At 46.5% G+C, this 17,780-nt stretch overlaps 2 protein-coding genes across 3 annotated transcripts in view; both read right to left on the bottom strand.

The window, feature by feature from the left end:
* Nucleotides 1-707, bottom strand: part of NASP (nuclear autoantigenic sperm protein (histone-binding)) — a 19,683-nt gene extending 18,976 nt beyond the window's left edge. The window contains exon 1 of one of the 2 annotated variants that reach the window (XM_004678946.1): nt 489-707. In XM_004678946.1, coding sequence (XP_004679003.1) covers nt 489-547 — 59 coding nt within the window. In that variant the 5' untranslated portion in view covers nt 548-707. The remainder of the gene's footprint in view (nt 1-488) is intronic. The other variant, XM_004678944.2, reaches the window with a different exon arrangement.
* Nucleotides 708-5,316: 4,609 nt separating this feature from the next.
* AKR1A1 (aldo-keto reductase family 1, member A1 (aldehyde reductase)) lies at nt 5,317-15,348 on the bottom strand. Its single transcript, XM_004678943.2, has 9 exons — nt 15,039-15,348; nt 10,233-10,322; nt 8,371-8,490; nt 8,067-8,218; nt 7,232-7,427; nt 6,746-6,945; nt 6,416-6,488; nt 6,030-6,116; nt 5,317-5,462 (listed from the first exon to the last, which is right to left on the bottom strand). The coding sequence occupies exons 2-9, from the start codon at nt 10,314-10,316 to the stop codon at nt 5,397-5,399; spliced, it is 978 nt and encodes a 325-aa protein (XP_004679000.1). The 5' UTR covers nt 10,317-10,322; nt 15,039-15,348; the 3' UTR covers nt 5,317-5,396.
* Between the last annotated feature and the right edge of the window lie 2,432 nt (nt 15,349-17,780).

The raw sequence follows: 17,780 nt of genomic DNA, 5'->3' as shown, positions 1-17,780 counted from the left end.
CCCCCTGACGACCCTATGGTCCAACCTCCTTCCTCGTGCAGTGCCTTTTTTTTTTTTTTTTTTTGGCGCCAAATCTGTTGGTTGTTTCCCCGGTTGTCTGGAGACCCTACTGGAGGCGTGCGCTAAGAGTATTGGGACAGTAGGCGCTGGACCGCAGACCCGGGCGTCAGGGCTCCGCCTATCAGCCGGCAGCCCGGGGCCGGGGGAGGAAGGAGAGGGGCAGGCGATGCAAACAGCCGCCGCTGCCCCCGGCAAGATGGCGGCCGCGAAAGCCGGGCAGGGGGCGCCAGGCGGCCGGCTTTACATCTAGTGCGGTAGGGTTTCTATAAAATGTGAACTTCTCCAGTGTCCGAACTCCCGGAACAGGGACGGCTGTTCACCGAGAGGTAAGCTTTCCGCCCACCAGTCCGTCCCTCCAGGGGAGACCCTCACACCACCCCCTCCCCGCAGACTGGCGGGTGTCTTAAGCTTCCCATGGTCCCGCTTACTTGTCGGCGGAAATCAGCTCCGCGGTGATGGCGGCAGTGGCTGTAGACTCTGCGGCCATCGTTCCCCTCAGGTGATGGGACCAGCGGGAGAAACAGAGTCAGTGAGGAAAACAGGGAATTCAGGACGCTAGAGCTCTACTCGGAGACAGAAAATGGCAGATTAGAGACCCCGCGCGGCTGGGGCCCTCTTATATACTAGGACCCTTTGCCCCGCCCATCAACTTCCGGACCCTCCCCCTGGAGTTTAAAGGGCCAGGGCTCAACAGCAATCACACAACACAACATCCCCACCCTCTGTATTAAGGTACCTTCCCTCTCTCTCTCGCCTTCTCCCCCAAAAATGCAACTTCCTGCTTCTCTAGCTAGTCGCGTACGAAGAACTGGAATCTTGGTTCTATAACTCCTGACTGGGAGTCAGCCAGCGGCTTCCACATAAGGGGAAACTAGTGCGGCTCTGCATGTCTGCAGCGAATGGTCAAGGGTCACACTTGCCTGCCGAGATGCTCGGGGGGATCACTGAGACTTTCTGCCCAGCTTCTCAGTTGTAACGGATGAAAACTCAGAAGCCAAGTGCGGACGGGTACAGCAGCAACGGCTAGAATTGATCTCGGTGAGAGACGCGCGGCTCTAAGCCTCAGTAACAACTGACGTAAGAAGATGCTGTCCCAGTATTGGCTACCGCCGAAACTACCGCGCTAGAGATTCAAAGCTGAGCTGCCCCTAAACGCGGCTGGCTCCTCCCTCGGGACGGTCGGCTGGCCCAGCCCTCTGACGCCTTGCGCCTAAATCCTCTTCAGACTGCAAATCTCACTAGCTCTGTGCTCCCAGCTGGGGGCTGAAACCTATCATTTGCCCACTTCGTACGTGGGTACTGTGCTTTAAAGCTATTGTGTTATTTAATCGTAACAGCTTTGCTTGTGAGATCGATGTTTTCGGCCCCACTTGGTAGAAATAGAAACCAAAGAGGATTCACCAGAGACTGAGTGGGGAGCAGAACAGGCAGATTGACGGAGGACACTGCTGAGGGGAGCAGCCAACACGGTAGGAGAGGTCTGCCATGCCATGTGGGTCGCCTCCCTGGCCAGGGATCAAACTCATGCTGAGGCTGTTGCAGATAGCCTCCTAGTGCTACGCTTTAACCTGTTGCGCCACCAGGGAGGATCCCACTCTCCTTTTTGCAAGAATGCTTGAGGATTTCAGAGTTTTCCCAAAGTCTTCCTTAATATTTTGATTTTAGAATCATCCTCTTTTGAAATCTAGCATCATCTTTGATTTTTTTTCAGTGATCAGAGCGTCTCCCAACACCACTTTCACTTTCATTGCTTTTTAAAAAAAGATTTATTTTTATTTAAATAAATCTTTTTTTAAAAAGTGCTGGTGGGCCCACCCTGGTGGCTAGAGAGGTTAAAGTGCAGCCCTATGAAGCTATCCGCAGCCACTGCAGCACAAGTTTGATCCCCGCCCAGGGTGCTCACCCACATAGTGTGGCAGACCTCTCCTGTCTTACCCACTCTCTCCTCAGCACTGTATTGCAGTACATCTGCCTATTCTGTTCTCCACCATGTCTCTGGTAAATCCTGTCACCCTCCACACCTGTGGCCCAAATCCCAGTTCTTGTATGCATAAATAAATAAATCTTAAAAATGAAACAAAAAATACCCATGATTTAAAAAAAAAAAAAAAAAGGCCCTTTCTGGTGGCCAACGGGTTAAAGTATAGCACTGTGAAGCTGTCCAAAGCCACTGCAGCACTGGTTCCATCCCAAGCCAGGGAGCTGACCCACATGGCATGGCAGACCTCTCATGACCTGCCCACTGCTCCCCTCAGCAGTGTACTAAATTGATCTGTCTTCTCCCCCCTCTATCTCTGGTGAATCCTCTCACCACCCTGCACCTCTGGCCTGTACCCTAGTTCTGTATGCATAAATAAATTTTTTAAATCTTAAAAAAAAAAGTGTAGAAATAGTATATTAGAAATTTCATCTTATGATAGGTTTTGCTTTCTGATATGGGCTGAATGATTTCCTTTCCCCTCAAGTTCACATGCTTAGTTCTCTTAACCCTAAATTTCTCCAAATTTAACTGTACTTAGAGACACTCATCAAAGGGAAAATTAAATTAAAATGAGTTCACTAGGAAGGACCCTAGTCCAACATGATTGGTGTCCTTGTAAGAAAGTTGGACACAAAGTGCATAGACATAAGAAGAGAATGGTAATCTGCATGCCAAAGAGAAAGGCCTGGACCAGATCCTTCCTTCAATACCCTTAGGATACCTTATCTTAGAATTCTTATTTCACATCTGTGAGAAGATAAATGCCTGTTATTTTTTTTTTAAAGATTTATTTATTTTTGCATACAGAACTGGGGTACAGGCCAGAGGCTCAAGGGCAGTAAGAGGCTTCACCAGAGACAGAGAAGGGAGCAGAACAGGCAGATTGAGGAAGTACACTAATGAGGGGAGCAGTGTGCAGGTCAGGGGAGGTCTGCCACGCCATGTGGTCACCTCGGAGCAGGCAGGAATAGAGCTCATGCGGAAGTGGCTTTAGCTTCTTAGTGCTGTGCTTTAATCCGCTGCAACACCAGGGAGGGCCAAATGCCTGTTATTTTAACCAACTATTCTGTGGTTGTTATAGCAGCCCTAACAAACTACTTTATTACTGCAGAAATCTGAATCACAAAACTGTGTGACAACTATGGAGTCACTCAAGTTACCTGGGATGGGTGGAGGTCCCAGGAGAAGACAGCTAAACTGAAGATTTAAGTAACAGGTATTACTCCCTACAGTGGGCTAAGAGATCCAATGGATTGTTCCAGGTAGGAAGGATCAAAGACAAAATACTAACTTCCAACTTTGCCTCCTTCCCGCGACTGTTTGCCACGCTAACCCTTTCTCCCCACTGCACCAGAATTGTTTTCCTAAGACATAAATAAATGACACCGGTGTGTGCCCTTACTATTACCACAGGGCTGCTGATGTCACTTTATACTCTGGTAATCACCATGAGTTCTTGTCTCTTGAAGCCATAAAAAGGAATTTGCAGACTTTTTAGATAAGCAGAGAAAGCAAACTTTGTCTTAGAGAGCAAAGAAAGGTTTATTTCAGAAAAAAAGGACAAATGGCAGACTCCCAGGTATAAAGTACCTGAGAGGGGCAAAGAAAGCCATTATGGAATCTTGCTCTGGGAATATATACTTGCTTTCTCTCATTATTCTGAAGTTCCATTGTCTATGCTTGGTTAGTTTTTGGTGGTCTCACTTAACCTGCTACTGTACTTGGGATCTTCCTATATTACATCCCTTATCTTTTGATCCAGAATGTCCTGTTGCCCTTATTACCCCTGGTCCTGGAGGATTTAACTATCTCCCTTCAGAATCTGTAGCCTTTGTCTCTGGATCTTCCCTTATTCCTCTAGTTGCCCTTATCTCTGGAGCTTAACTCTCCTGGCGTTTCTACATACATTGTCCCTAAACCTACTTGATTATCCTAACTTGCCCTGTGACTCAGTATATCTTATTATTCCTACCCAAAACCTCCATTGCTTTCTGCTGCTTTCGGGATAACAAAATCTTAACCTAGTTGCCTATGAGTCCATCACCAGGCCTCTAATGCCAGCACTATTTATGCCACTCTACCCGCCACTTTTCAGTTTTTCTCAAACAAGCCTTTCAGTAGGTTGTTCCAGCAGTTCTTCCAGTGTGAAGGCTTCTCCCCCAACAAGCCATTCCTCCCTAGTGGCCCAGTGGGTTAAAGTGCAGCACTTTAGTGGGTTGAGCCACTCAATCCCTGGGCCCGCCCCGGAGGTGATCCACATGGTGTGGCAGACCCCTCCCATCTTGCCCACTGCTCCCCTCAGCCGTGTACTTTGTTAATCTGCCTGTCCTGCTCCCCATTAGGTCTCTGGTGATTCTGCTCACAGCCCCTGCACTGCTGGTCTGTACCTCAGTTCTGTATGCATAAATAAATCTTATATTAAAAAAAAAAAGACGATTCCTACTCTTACTCCTTGTAACTAATTAATCCCAATCATACTCTAGACACTGATGGAATCAATCTTTGTGATTTTTCTGTAGCACTTCACTACACAAGTGTAATTAAACTAATTAAGCAATTAAAGTCTCTTCAGATAGATTGTAGGGACTAGGTTATAGCTATAACTCCAGGGTCTAGCATTGTATCTAATTTATGTAAGTAGCCAATAAATACCTGAACGAAGAGAAGTGGTTTAACTAAAAAACTAAAATGAGTGTTACATGACTGCAGTTTAGTGCAATTTTCCAGTCTCCTAAAATTGGTTATTAGTAATATCTGGTGAAACTAGAAGGTGTTTAAGATAGAATCTTAGGTACAAGCCTGGGGAAGCCTTTACCTCCTTATACACTGTAGGGTCTTAGAAAAATACTCCCTGTGTCCCTACCTTTCATAGTTTTGCAGATTATGACTCCCAAACTTCTGAATGTTTTGTTATTCATAGTTCTAAACCTAGGCACTAACCAGGGTGTTATGGGAACTCAAGATCCAGGCTTAGTAGTGCCACAGAACATAAAACTTTCACTGCCCTGATCTTAATCCAGAGATGATTAGTTATTAGCATTCTCGGTAAAATAAACCAGACGCCCGGAGCATGCAGTGCTCTAAACTACCACTAGATGGAGCTACGTCACAAGCATTCATACTTCAGGAGCTGCAGAAGAGGAACTGAAATACAGAATAGTTCCTCAAGATAAGGAAGTTCCAGCTTAGAGCAAGTCACACTAGGCATCCATAGGGTCTGGGGTTCCCAAGGAAAAAATGTCAATTCCAGACAAATAAGACGAGCAAGCAGTGTGGATGCTCCAATGATTTTATTAAACTCCCTCCATCTGGGGGTGGCAGGACCTGGAAAGGAAGCCAGGACGCTGTGTGGGTCTCAGTATGGATCATTAAAAGGGTACAGAGGATGCCCGGCATCTCTTGGGACCCTCTTCCCATCCACCTGGAAACAGAGATGGACAGATGATTCCATTAGCAGGGATTGACATTCCAAAGTTTCCCAAATCTTAACAACCTCATCCATGTTCAGCACTGTCAGATGACAGGGCCTGGATTCTGGCCTCATAAAATACAATGACACAGTATCACAGTAATAACAGCATTCCAGCACCAAATTCATTGCCTGGTATGTAACTGACTTTCTCCTAAGTTTTCAATTTCAGCAGAATAATATGTACTTCAACCCAACCTTGAACTCTGTAACAAAGTTGAGAATGCTTCTAGACTCCCCTTATATCATTTACTGAGAATTTATTAAAACCTCAGCAGCTGGGATTATTTTACAGATAGGAAGCTGAGGTTTGAGTAGTTAAATAACTTGTTCTAGTTATTTAAGGGACTCACAAGCCTTACCCTTGGTATGGCTCAATAAAGAGAAAAGAGCCCATGGTGTCCAGACAACAATCTCACCAACAGTAATCCTCCTCTGACCAACATGCTGAGGCCACACATGAGCAGGAATTCTGCCCCAAATCTCATAGTCCCTGACTCTGGGCAGGATCACACTCACCGTAAGCATGGGTACGATGAATCTGCAATTTTTATTCAGGGCATCTATCTGCTTCATCTCTTCTGGATTAAAGGTGAAGTCAAACACCTGGGGACAGATAAGGAGAAGGGTTAGGAAAGAGCTCTGAATGAAAGCTGTGGTTCCAGGACACTGCCTTCTTAGGTGCAGTCAGGGTCAGACTGTGTCCCAGTGGGCTAAAGAAGACAGAGACGGCAGCTTGAGGATTGGTGAACATGGGAAGATATGAGGAATGTGGCATGCTGAGAGATCACAGAAGTTCCGTGCCCTTTCCACACTCCCTGCCTTGTGCACCTCCATCTGGAGCCTTTTATAATAACTGGAAATCTAGATTTAAAAAAGAGAAAACAGGACCCATCACCAAGTACCTGGATGTTTTGAAGGATACGGGAAGGGGTGACACTCTTAGGGATGCTGATCACTTTCCGCTGGACTTGCCACCTAAAGCGGGACGTTGAAGATTAGGAAGTGGAGTCAGTGATCACAAGCAGTGTTCTCTCCTCCATGGAGCCTTCTCAAACTTCTGGGCACCCCTAAGTCCCACTGAATGAGTAACATAACTCGGGGCAGCCTATTCTAGATTACATGGCAAATTCTCAGCCTCATGTAGCCTCTGGGATAAGGAACCCCTCAACCCTTGCCTCCCAAACCAGGAACCCTTCCCCTGAGGTAAGTCCATTTTCCCAAGATTGGTGCACCTGAGCAAGATCTGAGCCGGAGATCGGTTATACTTTTTAGCCAACTCCAAGATCACTGGCTCCTCAAGCAGGACAGGTTCATTTGGATCACGCCAAGCACGATCAGAGGAGCCCAAAGGGCTGTAAGCAGTCACCTCCAGGCCTCGGGCATGGCAGTGGGCAATCAGTTCACTCTGAGCCAGGTATGGGTGGCATTCCACCTGAGCCAAGAAACAACTCATCACCATGGTCATACCCAACTTAGCTTACCTGGCCCCAAACATCCTGCTTGGGTCACCTTCACTCCCCTCAGCCCACTTTTCTCACTGTTCCCACTGCCATTTCAATCTCTTCTCACACTTCATTGCCTTTTTCACTCAAAGGAGTTCCTCCTCATATTTCTGACGACTTGTAAACCAACTTCAGAAAGAAGACCCACCGATGATCTTTTCACTCCTGCTCTTGTGCTCATACCCCGAAATCAACTTCTCCCTTTGTTGTGCTCACCTGTAGAACAGCTGGGCGCACAGAGGCCACACTGAGCACATCATCAATCTGCCGGCTACTGAAGTTCGACAGGCCCAAGGCCCGCACCAGCCCCTTCGCCACCAGGGCCTCCAGAGCCTTCCAGGTCTCCTTGTAGTGGGTGGAGTCATAGCGGATAGTACCATCATCATTCTTAGGGAAGGGGTTGTCTCCTTGCCTGAGTTAAAATCAGACAGCATCCCCCAGAGTGAACACAAATGTCAGGCGCCTGGCTTACTGCCCATGTCATCTACTCTGTACCTTATATTCCAAGCCTAAAGAGGACAAAGGGCCAAGACTGAATTACAAGCATGGTTTTTCACCCTTCTAGATCATGATCCAGGTGTTAAGTCTTTATGGAGTGCCCATTCTCCCTGCTCTTCTTCCTAGACACAAAGTATATCCCCTTTTCTCTGAAAAGTCTCCCCAACCCAACTCCTTTCTTCTCAGGGAATTGCATGCTTCTGCAACCTTCCAGCATATATACAGAGTTGATTATAGGTTCCTTTCATATCCTCTGCCAGAGCTTAATATTTATTATAACCCTAAGGGCCCAATTCACAGAAGTAAGGACATGTTTCCTGCATGACTAAAAGGAGCAGGAGGGACCAAGCAAGCTCACCAAAGAATACTCCCTTTTCTGTAACTAAACTGCTAGCTGCTATAGCAGGAAAGACTGAGACCCTATGACAGCCCCTTACTTGCCACACAGGTGAGGATTCCTCCCCTATTCTGCTACTATCACTTATGATAAATTACGAGCAAGGCTTCCCCCAACCCCCAACTGCCTGGATGAAGAACTTGGGGCAAGGCTCACTCAAAGGCATAAGGCCAGTGTATCAGGTACAGGTCCAAATAGTCCAGCTGGAGGTCAGCGAGTGTCTTCCGTAGGGCAGGCTCCACATCCTCGGCATGGTGCTTGGTGTTCCACAGCTTGGATGTCACAAAAACCTCTTCCCGAGGCACTGCCTGGTGCAGGAGGCAGAGGCCACCATGAGAAGACCCAGGGGCATGCAGTCTTACCCACCCTTACCTCTGCGGGAAGAACTAGACAGAAGTTGATACCGATCCCTCTAGTCAGGCCCAGCTTCTGATCCACCCTTTATAGCCCCAGTTCTTACCTTTCCTGGTCCCACATTCTCTTTCAGAGCCTCCCCGATCTCAGTCTCATTGCCGTAGATAGCAGCACAATCAATGTGGCGGTAGCCTACACTCAGGGCATACTTAATAGCTGCTTTTACCTGCCAGGTGAGAGAAATGGAGATTTCAGCTCTATTGAACTGAACCAGAAACTGTCTTACTGAAGGTTATGGGTTGGGGTTGGGAAATAGTCATCCAAACAGTGGTTCCAGTCCAAGGTACCAGAACCTCTTAGTTGTTCCACGCCCTTTGTCTTCACCCCATAAACATCCAAGCCTCCTTCCTGCCCAAGCCATCTCAGTCATCCCAGCATAAAATTACCAATGTGCCCCCATCTAGCACAAAGAAGACTTTAGTAAGTATGTTTTGAATCAGAAGATGAATGGGTAAATTGACAAAGGTGAGAAATATAGGTCAGAGACAAATCCCTAGTCCTAAGGTGCTGCTTACAGAAAAGTGACACACAGATAAGTAATTCCTAGGCCAAGACCACGCAGAGATACCCTCAGGAAGCCATGTAGCCAGTGTCAGTTCCAGGAGCTCAGGTGAGCAAGAGAGGTAAGAAGGGAAGAAAATTAAGGAAAGCAGAGAAGATGAGAAACTGGGTCCAGAATCTCCTGAAAGAAAGAGGAGAATGGGCCTGTTAGTTTGCTAGAAATACTAGAAACCTGGCATCAGAAGCAGAACCAAGGGTGCCAGGCCCTTGCTATTCAAAATCCTTATCAAGGTATAGTTCTACTATTAAGGTGTACTCCCTTCACCCTGATCCTGTCTCTGCTACTATGCCCCCAGTCTTGGCCCTCACTCTGACCTTCACCTAGCGTGGACTTGTCCCAGGGCACGTTAAATGCCTGCTGGGAGCACAAAGACCCCAGCACCAGGATCCTAAGCAGTTTGCTAGAGGAAGGAAAACAAAAAGGCAAAGGTCACCTAAGCACACCATAAATACCAGCCTAAGTTCCAGAGAAGAGGCTGATCTCCCAAACTTAATCTCCAAACTACTCTAAGCTCTGACTCAGATTTACAAGGAACAAGAAGCCTCCTTAGGCAAATGCTATGCTCCAGGTGGGAGCTGAATCGCTAGCTGTGTCAACTATGGGAAAGCAGGTCTCCATTCCAGGCTCTCTTAGGCTGGGAGTTTATAGCATCTATAAACTATATCCTATAATGACCAGGGGTTAGTTGTTAAATTCTGGCATGTAACTGCTGTCTGTGAATCTTTGTGTATGTGTGTGTGTGTGTGTGTGTGTGTGTTTCAGTCTGTGGGCCCAGAATAATGTCTTACATCTTTAAGAGGTTATATAACACTACATAATTACCTCCACTTTGTAACTTGACCAGCAAAATCTAAATTATTAACCATCAGGTTCTTAAAAAAAAAAAGTTTGCTGACCTTTGGTCTATATAGTTGATCTTGTTATTCTTCAAACTCTGACACTTGCTATGTGCCTAACTCCACACTAAGCATGTGGGAGGAGCCGATGTGGGGAAGACATGATCACAGATGCTAAAGCACCATAAACGGGTCAGCACAGGCCAAGCACACAGAAGTTCCACCTTTGCCACAGCACTTGCAGCAGCACCAATTAGGGAAAGGGCTCCTGCCTATGCCCTTGGTCCGGCTGGTCCCTTAGTGCTTCCTCTGAGTCACCTGGGGAAGCCAAGGGCACACTTTTGGCTCCTTTTTCTCTACACAACTGTAATTAAACTAATTGAACAATTACTTTAAAGTCTCTTCCTCTTGCCCTCCAGGGTCATTCCCTCTGAAGTGGAATATAGGGCTGGATTTGTAGGAGAACTCTCTCCCAAATATAAGCTGTCTCTCTCTTGGCCCACACCTTACCTGGCCAGGCTCACTCTTCCAGGTGCCCAGTCCAATCAGGGGCATCTTCTGCCCAGTATGCAAAAGGACATAGGAAGCCGCCATTGTCCCCTGAAACACAAATGGGAAGAGAATGGGAGCGGGAGGCCAATGCTGAAGTTTGAGTCTCAGCTACCCACTGGCCAAAACTCCTGCAAACATGGGTGAGAAAAAGCATAGAGGTGGTAGGAGAACGAACATGTGACTGTATATACGTGGTTGGAGCAGAAGCAGCTGAGACAGGGTTCCCTGAACCAGCCAAGCATTAGCTGATGAACAAACACTCATAGGACCATTAGCCTGGCTGCCCTTTCTCCTACCATGCTAAAGGTTTGTGTTAAAGAGCTCCGATGCCTAAAAATAAAGGCAGTGGGGTCCACAGAACTGTTCAACCTTAACTAAATAAGGTCATGAACGGTGTAAGCCAGGCAGAGGCCATTTATGAGACAAAACAAAATCAGATTACAGAACAGGCCCAGAAAAAGGTCACTTGTCTGAGGATAAAATGAATGTGCCTAGGAGGCTGTAAGAACTACAGAGACTCTGGGCCCCTCAGTCACGATGCTAGGCTTGAGTGGGATCTTACAAGGCAAGTACACCAGTATTTGGATGAAAAAACAGATTCAGAAAAGGAAATTATTTGCCCCAAATCAACAACAAAGATGTGGCAGATCCAAGAATCCAAGGAGGAGGCCCTCCCTGGTGGTGCAACAGGTTAGGATACAGCACTGCAAGCTGGCCCCAGGCCCCTCAGTGTGAGTTCAATCCCCACCCCAGAGATGACACACATGGTGCAGCAGACCTCTCCTGGCCCTCCCACTGCTCCCCTCAGCAGTGTACTTCATTGATCTGCCTATCCTGCTCCCCACTCTGTTTCTGGTGAAGCCTCTCACTACTTGTACCCCAATTCTGTATGCATAAATTAAATAGATCTTTTAAAAAAAAAATAATCCAAGGAGGAACTAATAAAAATAGGCAAGTAAAAACAGTCCCATAAAAATACATGTCATGTGTCACAGTAGGCACATGTACAGTAGGCAGCGGAAAAGCAAGTGACCACTGTCTGGCCCAATGCCAGGGGATACTGGCATTGGCTTTTAACAATGAATTTAACTTCTCCAAGAGGCATGGGGAAAAGTCTTTCCAGAATGGGAAACTAGACACAGGTCTTCAGGGCAATATGGTGAGTTACAGCTCTCTGTAAACTTTCAAATTTAAAACAAAACAAAAAACCTGGTGAAAAATTAGAGTATCCTTTTTTAAAGAGCAAAGGAATTTAAAAGTCTCCAGATGACCAAAGAGTATTTATCACTCAGAAAATTACTGCTGTTCAGGTCTTGGGCTAGACCCAAAAGACATATTCAGAAAGGGTCCTTGTCTCCTAGAGTTTATGTTCTTTTCGGGGGGAGGGCAGGTGATATCAGCATAATGTACAAGAGGTATGATCAAAATCTGTACAATGCTTAAAAGAGTAACCTGGTTAGGATGGCTTCCTGGAGGTGAAACCTCAGTTAAGTCTTAATGTAACAGGAGGTACCCAAGAGAAAGGGATTAGGAATGCTCACCCCAAGAGCCTATAAATTAGAAATTACCTTTCCCCTTGATCTTATTAACTATAAGTTCCAGTTCTCTTGGGACTGATTTCAATGCCAGAAATATCACTATAAGTAAAACCTTCGTTTCCAGGTTCTAAAAGTGTATCAAGAATATCACTGCAGAGCAAGTAATAAGACAAATTGTGTACATAACCAACACACCAAAACTGGCCTTTCTAACGCTGTTACTGACCCAGGGAGAATTTTATGGCCTAATATAATCTGATTATGGTAGCTATTTTATTCTGCCAAAATAAAAACAAAATCAAAGCTGTTCAGTCTGAGCGACAAACCACAGGTAACTGCGAGCGGTAGTTTTTATAACTAAACTTCCTAGGAATCAAGCAAGCAAGCATACCTGAACTTCACCAAAGAAACTAGACTGCTAGCTGCCACTAGCTGAACCTGTGGTTGGTTTCCTGGGTTTGATCTCCAAACATGTGACTTATGGGCTTCTCCCAGATTTCCCAGCACACACAGAAGGGCTCTGAAATTACATCTGGGCTGAGAACTTGAACAAAAGCCTATCCTAGGGGTAAAGGAAAAAGAAACTTGATGCTTACTTTTACCAGTGAAACTGAAAACCAAAAGGACAAAGACTAGTGGGCAGGGATCATAGAGGTAACCTAACAAAAATCTGCAAAGACTAAGAGCCCTAAAGGCAAAGATGGAGGAGTCATAGCAGAAAGCAGATTATTTTTCTCTGGGATAGAAAGTCATCCTCTGCCAGCTCAAGACTTCATCTTCTGCCTGGGGCAACAGTTTTCCAACCTAATCTTGCATGAACAAGCTGAGTTTGTCAGGAACTGCCTAGGTAGAGCTTTGGCAACACTCAGAAAAAACTCTCATGGTATCTTGGGAGAGGCTACAGTTATAAAAGTCAGAAGGTGGATATGTGGGGAGAGGAAGAAAGACTGCTATCAGAATATTAATTCCCAACTCAGGGCCTAAGTTCCTTCTCGCTGGTGCTCAGTCTTCCCTTCTCATAGCAGGGTTCTATAATTGCTTCTTGGATGCAAGGAACTCAAAAACACAGGAAAAAATGGTATTTGCACGGGTGTTCCTGGCTGTGTGGGCCTTTCCTGTGCCTCCTATAAAGAGTGGTGTTCCTCAGAGTTCTGGCCCCAATCCTCATTATCTAGTCAAGCTCATGTCTTCAGTTATCACCTTTTAAGTACAAATTCTTCACTCTTCAGGTCCAGATTTACATTCCTCCTGGGTATCAGGATAGTATGTCACATAGGTATCTGAGGCTCAACATGTCCAAAACAACTCTAGCAATTCCCACAGCAGAGTACAAAGGAAAGGGTTCTAGGGCTGTACAGATTTTAAAGATACATCTAAGCACTTAGCACAGTGCCTGACCTGTGATGTTCTTCTTTCTGTATACCATATCTTAACAGGGACAAAGGCATTGGACATCAGGTGATAAAAAATACCAAACACATTGACAATATAATCCATCTAAAGAAAGCAGTTCATCTGAGACATATGGAAAACCACCTTAGATATATAATGGAGACTCAGATTTGGTCTACTAGGCTGGGTTAAAAATCCTTTTAGTACTTTCAAATATTTAAAAATCCTGCTTGCTTTAAACTGTAACGTAAAGCCTAAGACTGCAATAACACTTCATGTTCTTTTTGATGTATGTAAAAACAATTCTGAATTATGCTTACCTTATCTTTGTTCAGTCCATGGCTATCTCCACTGCCACTACTCTAGCTCTGGTCATCCCTACCTGAATCACAGAACTCTACTTTTAGTTTGGCCCCTCTCTCCACAATCCATTCACCAAATCTGACTATGTGACTGTGGGGCTCAAACTCTCTCCTAATCCTCGGGATAAAGTCTTGACTCCTTAGAAACAGCCTGTGTAACCTGGTTTCCATCTTCCTAATTTCTTCACCTCTTCATTTCAGACTCTATGTTCCTTCCTCCAGTCCCACCCTTGCTGGGTTACCTGCTTGCTGCCTGTCCTTCAGCTGGCAGGTTCTCAACCTGTCATCCATCTGACTTCATTCTCAGTCTGCCCGATATAAATATATATATGTGGGCCCTCCCTGGTGGCGCAACAGATTAAAGGGCACCACTATGAAGCTACCACAGCCACTGCAGCAGGATTTCGATCCCTGGCCAGGGAGGTGACCCACATGGCGCAGCAGACCTCTCCAGACCTGCCTGCTGCTCCCTTCAGCAGTGCATTTCAATAGATCTGCCTGTTCTTCTCCCCACTGTCTCTGGTGAATCCTCTCACTCCCCACACCTCTGGCCTGTACCCCAGTTCTGTAAGTATAAATAAATCTTTAAAATATATATATACATATACACACACACACACACACACATACAGGCAAATATGGGAGATCTTGACAGCTGGAGGGGCTTTTGAGGAAGTCATTGTTTCCATCATATCTTCCTTTACTTTACTTCCTTCACTTCAGGAAATACCTAGCTTTGTGAAGGAAACATAAAAAGACTATTGCAGCTCCGTGCAGTTATCAATACATGGCAGACCTAGCAGTTTAAAGTGCCATCTGAAGGACAGGCAGCAGGTAACCCACAAGGGTGGGACTGGTGAAGGAAAATGTGCAGGAGCCTAGAGGCTAGTAATGTTTTGCAAGGTCTGAAACAGAGTCTGAAAGTCCAGTGGCTCCAGGAAAGATACCACTGATTACTCCAGTATTACAGATAACCAAAAAACAGACTGAAGGAAGTTAACAGGCCTGTTCAGAACCATCAAGGCCCTTCTAAGGGAGGTCCTGCAGTCCTGAGTTCGAACAGGCTGCAGGGAAGAGTTAATTAATAGTATCCCCAGCACGCAGAGTTATGTCTAGCTTCACGGTGCTTTGAAGCAACATCTCATTTTCTCAAACCTAAGACGGATGCCCAAAATAGGCGAATAACCTATTTATTATGCATCGGCAGCTTTAAAATTTTTATCTCAGTTAATTCTCACTGCAGTTCTTATGTGAAAAAAAAAAAGTCTTTTTACCTCTGTGGAAACTGAAGTCTGGAGAAACGGAGAACTTACATAAGATCACACAGCACAGAGAAGTAAGTGTTCGAATCTGAAACCAAGTCTGGCTGCCTGCAAATCCTTCGCTCTATTCTCTATCTGGGGGCGTACTGTCGTGAGGGATCAAGGGCACATCCTTCGTGAGAAAGACGAGCTGCAGCAGGAGAAACTCACCTGTGCACGAGCACAGAGCTTGAACAGAGTGCAGTGCTCGCGGCTGAGTTGTGCGCGCAGTTAGCGATGCAGTGGGCCTGAGCTTACAGGACTGGTGAGCTGCAAGAGAAGTCGTCTCGTGGATGGAGGCAGGACCAGCCTGAGTCTGGCGGTGTAGAGGAAGCGCCTCCCGGAGCAGGGGCGGGGAACCCGGCGTTCAGCCACCAACCAACCGGTGGAAGCCGCCCTTGGCCTCCGGGACGCAGCGGGTGGGTGATGTGGAAGCAGAGCTGGGGACTGCACCAAACCCTCCCCTGGGCACCGGCGGACTGATTGGCCAGAACGCCGGCACACTCCCCCGCACGCCTAGGAGACCCCGCCCACAGAGGAAGACCCCGCCCACAGAGGGAAGGCCGCGCGGGCTACGTAAGGGGAGGGGCCTAAAGGCCTGGCCCACATTGCACCGCGCGGGGGCTGCGTCGCTCCCGCTCTTTCTGAGGCAGGGTTTGGATTCTGGATGCTGCTTGGACGCCTGTGGGGTCAGCTCTCCCACGGGGTTCACTACGTCACCTCACTCTCCACTCTCTCCTGTGGAATCGGGTTGCCCCATAATTTACCTTGATGTAAATTATGACTACATCACTCCTTGATGTAGTCAGGCAGAATAAGGCCCAGAGAGGAGCCACTTTATAAAAATTGAGCATGAAAGGAAAAACACACTTGGGTCTCCAGATTCAAGGAGACAGGAAGGCCTATCGATACTGTGGACCCTGGCCGTGAACGCATGTGCCAGGCACTGTGCTAGACTTAGTCATCATAAAGTCTTGTTAGACTTTAACAACAGCACTGTGAGGGGACTATTCTTTTAAAATTATTTCTTGTATGCCTTTTATTGAAACATACATGCCTCTAGAGAATACACAAGCCTTAGACGTACAGCTCTGATAAATGTCTTCTTTTGGCAGTTTGACTACCTTACAAGTGAAGATACAGACGTTACCAGCACACTGGAAAAATGAAGGAGGCATTCGTGTTCCATTTTACAGATTGGATAAGTTCAGCAAGGTAAAATAGCTTGCCAAAGTCACACAGCTATTAAATTACAGATGTGAAATCTTAAATAACCATTGTGTAAGCAACAACACCAAACTGGGTCTTTCGCTCCTTGTCCTAAAAGCCAAACTCTCAACCATGAGAATGTCTTTTCTCAAAGGAGTTTTTATTTGTGGTGCCCACCAAAGGGGTTGGCATTGACACGCTAACGGAGTTGGCAGGGGGATGAGAAGTTGGGGGAGAGAAATGAGAGGAAATGCAGGTTGTGTCGGAAGTAAAGGGCTCATTTCCAGTTCCAAGGAGGTCACTTGTATTCTAAGCATCAAGAGGCAAGGTGTTTGGCTTTCTCAGCAGAGTATTTCTCTGCATTGTTTACCAGGTTGCTATGAGCTTCAGAGAGGCACAGAGAATTTTTGTTAGAGATACATAAACAATTTTCCAAGTTCACCAGAATTGAAGTTGGAGAGAAATGTTATTAGTTGAGAATTAAGTTAATTACGAGAGGGTAGAGGAAAGAAAAAGCAAGGAGGCTGCTGCCCGCAGAGGGAGAGAATGGGTGGAAAGAAGCACCTGCATAGGCACAGGTGGGCAGTGGAACAGCAGCTCCCTTGCTGGTGGAGAGACTGCCCTGATATAGGCAGTTTCTCCTTGGGAGGGGCTCTCTCCTTGTGAGCAGAACTTGAGAGGACTGGAGATTTCCTGATGGGCGTTGTCTCCTTGTCCTTATCTTTTACCTTTTGGGTCTGAGCTTCAGGCACAGCCCCCAATAGTTTGTTATCTGCTGGGACCTCTTGGAGACATCCAGGCATCCCGGACATCCTGGACATCGGGCTTTGGTGCCTGAGGACCTTGATGTTATGGTTATGTCACTTGCTGCACTAGCCCTTTCTATCTATCCTCTTTGTGTGACTCAGTCTTGTGATGCCTCCCCTGCATTCCTCCTCCAGCATTAGGAAGAGGCCTCCCCCGAGGGAGGTGAGTATAAAGAGGTCACGGCATGGTCCAGGTCACGGGCAGGCAGGACGCTGCTTCCCTGCAGAGGGACAGAGTGGATGAAAAGAAGCACCTGCATAGGCACAGGTTGGCAGTGGAGCAGCTGCCCCTTGCTAGTGGAGAGACTGTCCAGGTATAGATAGCTTCTCTCTGGGAGGGGCGCATTCCTTGTGAGCCCAGGTTTATTGACTTTGAATTGAGTCTGAGAGGAGGGAGATTCCCTAGTGAGCTTCATCTCCATATTCATGTCCTTGTCTTTACCTGGGCGCCAGGCATCCTGGCTTTGGTGCCCTGTTTTTATGGCTGTGTCAACTGCTGCATTTGCCCCTTTTACCCATCCATTGTGTGACTCAGTCTTGTGACGCCTCTCCTGCATTCTTCCCTCCATCACTTCTATTTGTTCGAACAGTACTCACAGAGTAAAATATGACTGTTAGAGGGTTAAATCCTCACTTTGGTTATCTAATAAACTATCACTGAGAATGATTTGTAGGTAACAGTATAATTTTTTTTATCAGCAGTTTTTCCTAGCAATTTTTATTTTTTAATAAGACATCATTTAGGAGTCTCCCTGGTGTCCTGGGGATTAAATTTGAATGATGTCGTTATTTTGGAGTTAGTGGATATCGAGTGCAGGGTCCTTGGGTTCACTCTGGGAAAGGTTTCACCAGAGCTCCCCTTTCAGCAGCATTCGGCAAATTTCCCAGGAATGTTTCT

Source organism: Condylura cristata, unplaced genomic scaffold (assembly GCF_000260355.1).
Source record: "Condylura cristata isolate star-nosed mole 26May11 unplaced genomic scaffold, ConCri1.0 scaffold00008, whole genome shotgun sequence".
NCBI lineage: Eukaryota > Metazoa > Chordata > Mammalia > Eulipotyphla > Talpidae > Condylura > Condylura cristata.
Note: the sequence above shows the minus strand (reverse complement) of the source record. Positions and strands in the feature narration are given on the sequence as shown.

Coding starts and splice junctions, on each gene's coding strand:
- AKR1A1 (XM_004678943.2), bottom strand. CDS start 10,316: ATGGCGGCTTCCTATGTCCTTTTGCATACTGGGCAGAAGATGCCCCTG. Junction 8,219..8,370: donor AGAATGTGGGACCAGGAAAG/GTAAGAACTGGG, acceptor CTCCTGCACCAG/GCAGTGCCTCGGGAAGAGGT. Junction 6,117..6,415: donor GTATCCTTCAAAACATCCAG/GTACTTGGTGAT, acceptor ATCTGTCCCCAG/GTGTTTGACTTCACCTTTAA.